We start from the raw sequence: 2,186 nt of genomic DNA on the forward strand, positions 1-2,186 counted from the left end.
GCCCCAGATCCGGCTCAGGAACCCCGCCTCCCCCACCACCATTCCCCGCCTGCTCCTCAGACAGCAGCCAGATTCGCACTAAGCCCCACCCCCTGCTGAAGCACATCCCTCCGGGACCTCTCTCGGCTCCCAGAGGAAGGCTGGCCTTGTCCGTCCGGCCTCCGGCCTCGGGAGCCTGAGGCTCGGCCCTCCCGCCGACTGTTCCGCCCAGGCTCAGCCAGGCGGGCCCCTCTCTGCTCCCAGGGCCTTGGCACGTGCCGTGCCCCACCTCCAGGTCTTTACCCGACTGGCTTCCTGTCCTCCCTCAGGTCCTGCCCAAAGGCCACCTCCTCAGGGTGGCTGCTCGCCCATTCTGGTCCCGTTCGTCCCCGTCTCCGTTGTCTTCCGAGCGCCTGTTGCGCTGCAGTTCTCACGTGATGACTGTTTGTCAGGACAGCGCTGGCTGCCCAGGGCTCCCGGAGTATTTTTGTTCGATGGATTGAGTGAATGAAACAAGGGAACAAACGCATGCTGATTTTTTTTTTTTTTTAAGAACTAAAATAAAACAGCCCGGCCAGCGTGGCTCAGGGGTTGAGCACCGACCCATGAACCAGGAGGTCAGGGTTCGATTCCCGGTCGGGGCACAGGCCTGGGTTACGGGCTCGGTCCCCAGTAGGTGGTGTGCAGGAGGCAGCCGATCCGTGATTCTCTCTCACCATGGATGTTTCTTATTAAAGTTTCTCCCTCTCCCTTCCTCTCTCTAAAATCAGTCAAAACATATATTTTTTAAAAAGAACCGAAAAAAACCCCACAAAACACTAGAAACAAATGAGTAAATGATCAAAACAAAACAAAAAACTAAGAGGCAAATAAGTGGGTGGGGTCCTGGGGTCCTGGGGCCCTAGAGACACCCGCTCCCCCCACCCCCCATGAACACCAGCCTCGGGGCCAGGGTGGGGGGCTGGGGGGCCAGGAGCACAGGGGCCTGATGCCATCCCCGCTCTGGGTCCACAGGCAGCCACTCGTCCAGCAAGGCGTCCCAGGACCGGAAGCTGACGTCCACGCCCCGCGAGATCGCCAAGTCCCCGCACAGCGCCGTGCCCGAGCACCACCCCCACCCCCTCTCGCCCTACGAGCACATCCTCCGGGGCGTGAGCGGTGTGGACCTGTACCGCGGCCACATCCCGCTGGCCTTCGACCCCACCTCCATCCCCCGAGGGATCCCCCTGGATGCAGGTGACTGTCCGGGGCGCACAGGCCCCGAAGCCGGGGTGGGGGCCCCGTTCGTGTGGCTCCTCGTACATCAGCGAGGCTCTGCTGTTTGGGGAAACGGAGGCTTAGAGCTGGGGAGGCCTGACGGTGCAGCGTGGGGATTGCCTGGTTGGGGTTTGTCTGCAGCGCCTGAGGGACAGGCTGGGTCGACGTTTCCCAGTGGTTTGCTTTCCCCGAGGGACTGGTCAGCGCCTTTAACATCGCAAACAGCCCTGGCCGGTGTGGCTCAGTGGATAGCGCGTCGGCCTGCGGACCGAAGGGTCCCGGGTTCGATTCCGGTCAAGGGCACGTACTTGGTTGCAGGCTCCTCCCAGCCCCGGCCCTGGTTGGGGCGCGTGCAGGAGGCAACCCATCAATGTGTTTCTCTCACACCTAAGTTTCTCTCTGTCTCTCCCTCTCCCTTCCACTCTCCCTAAAAATCAGTGGAAAAATATCCTCGGGTGAGGATTAACAAAAAAAAGTCACAAACGATCTCAGGAAGCTCCAGTGGGCGTTCCCCGAATCTCTGGGTGCCCCCCTCGGTGTTTCGGGGACCCACATTTCCCACGCCCTGTAGCTGGGAGAACTTCAACCCAGAGAACACCGTCACCAAGAGCCCCCCCCCATGTGTTTTGGGGAGCAACTGTCTCTCTCCTTAGAGGCCTCAGTTCTCTCCTGGGGTGTTTGGGGCGACGCAGTCAGGGTGCGGGCGTGGGGGGCCCGAGGACAGGCGGGGTGTCTGACCTCTGACCCCGTGTCCCTCTCCCAGCAGCCGCTGCCTATTACCTGCCCCGGCATCTGGCCCCGAACCCCACATACCCGCACCTGTACCCGCCCTACCTCATCCGCGGCTACCCCGAAACGGCGGCGCTGGAGAACCGGCAGACCATCATCAACGACTACATCACCTCCCAGCAGATGCACCACAACGCGGCCACCGCCATGGCCCAGCGCGC

At 61.8% G+C, this 2,186-nt stretch overlaps 1 protein-coding gene across 1 annotated transcript in view; it reads left to right on the plus strand.

Annotated features, from left to right (window-relative positions):
• NCOR2 (nuclear receptor corepressor 2) overlaps positions 1-2,186 on the plus strand; it is a 172,730-nt gene that overhangs the window by 142,092 nt on the left and 28,452 nt on the right. Inside the window, 3 exon segments of the mRNA XM_014533346.1 lie at positions 309-426; positions 994-1,215; positions 2,003-2,184. Of these exon segments, the coding sequence (XP_014388832.1) occupies positions 309-426; positions 994-1,215; positions 2,003-2,184 (522 nt within the window).

The sequence above is a fragment of the Myotis brandtii genome, unplaced genomic scaffold (genome assembly GCF_000412655.1).
Source record: "Myotis brandtii unplaced genomic scaffold, ASM41265v1 scaffold97, whole genome shotgun sequence".
Lineage (NCBI taxonomy): Eukaryota > Metazoa > Chordata > Mammalia > Chiroptera > Vespertilionidae > Myotis > Myotis brandtii.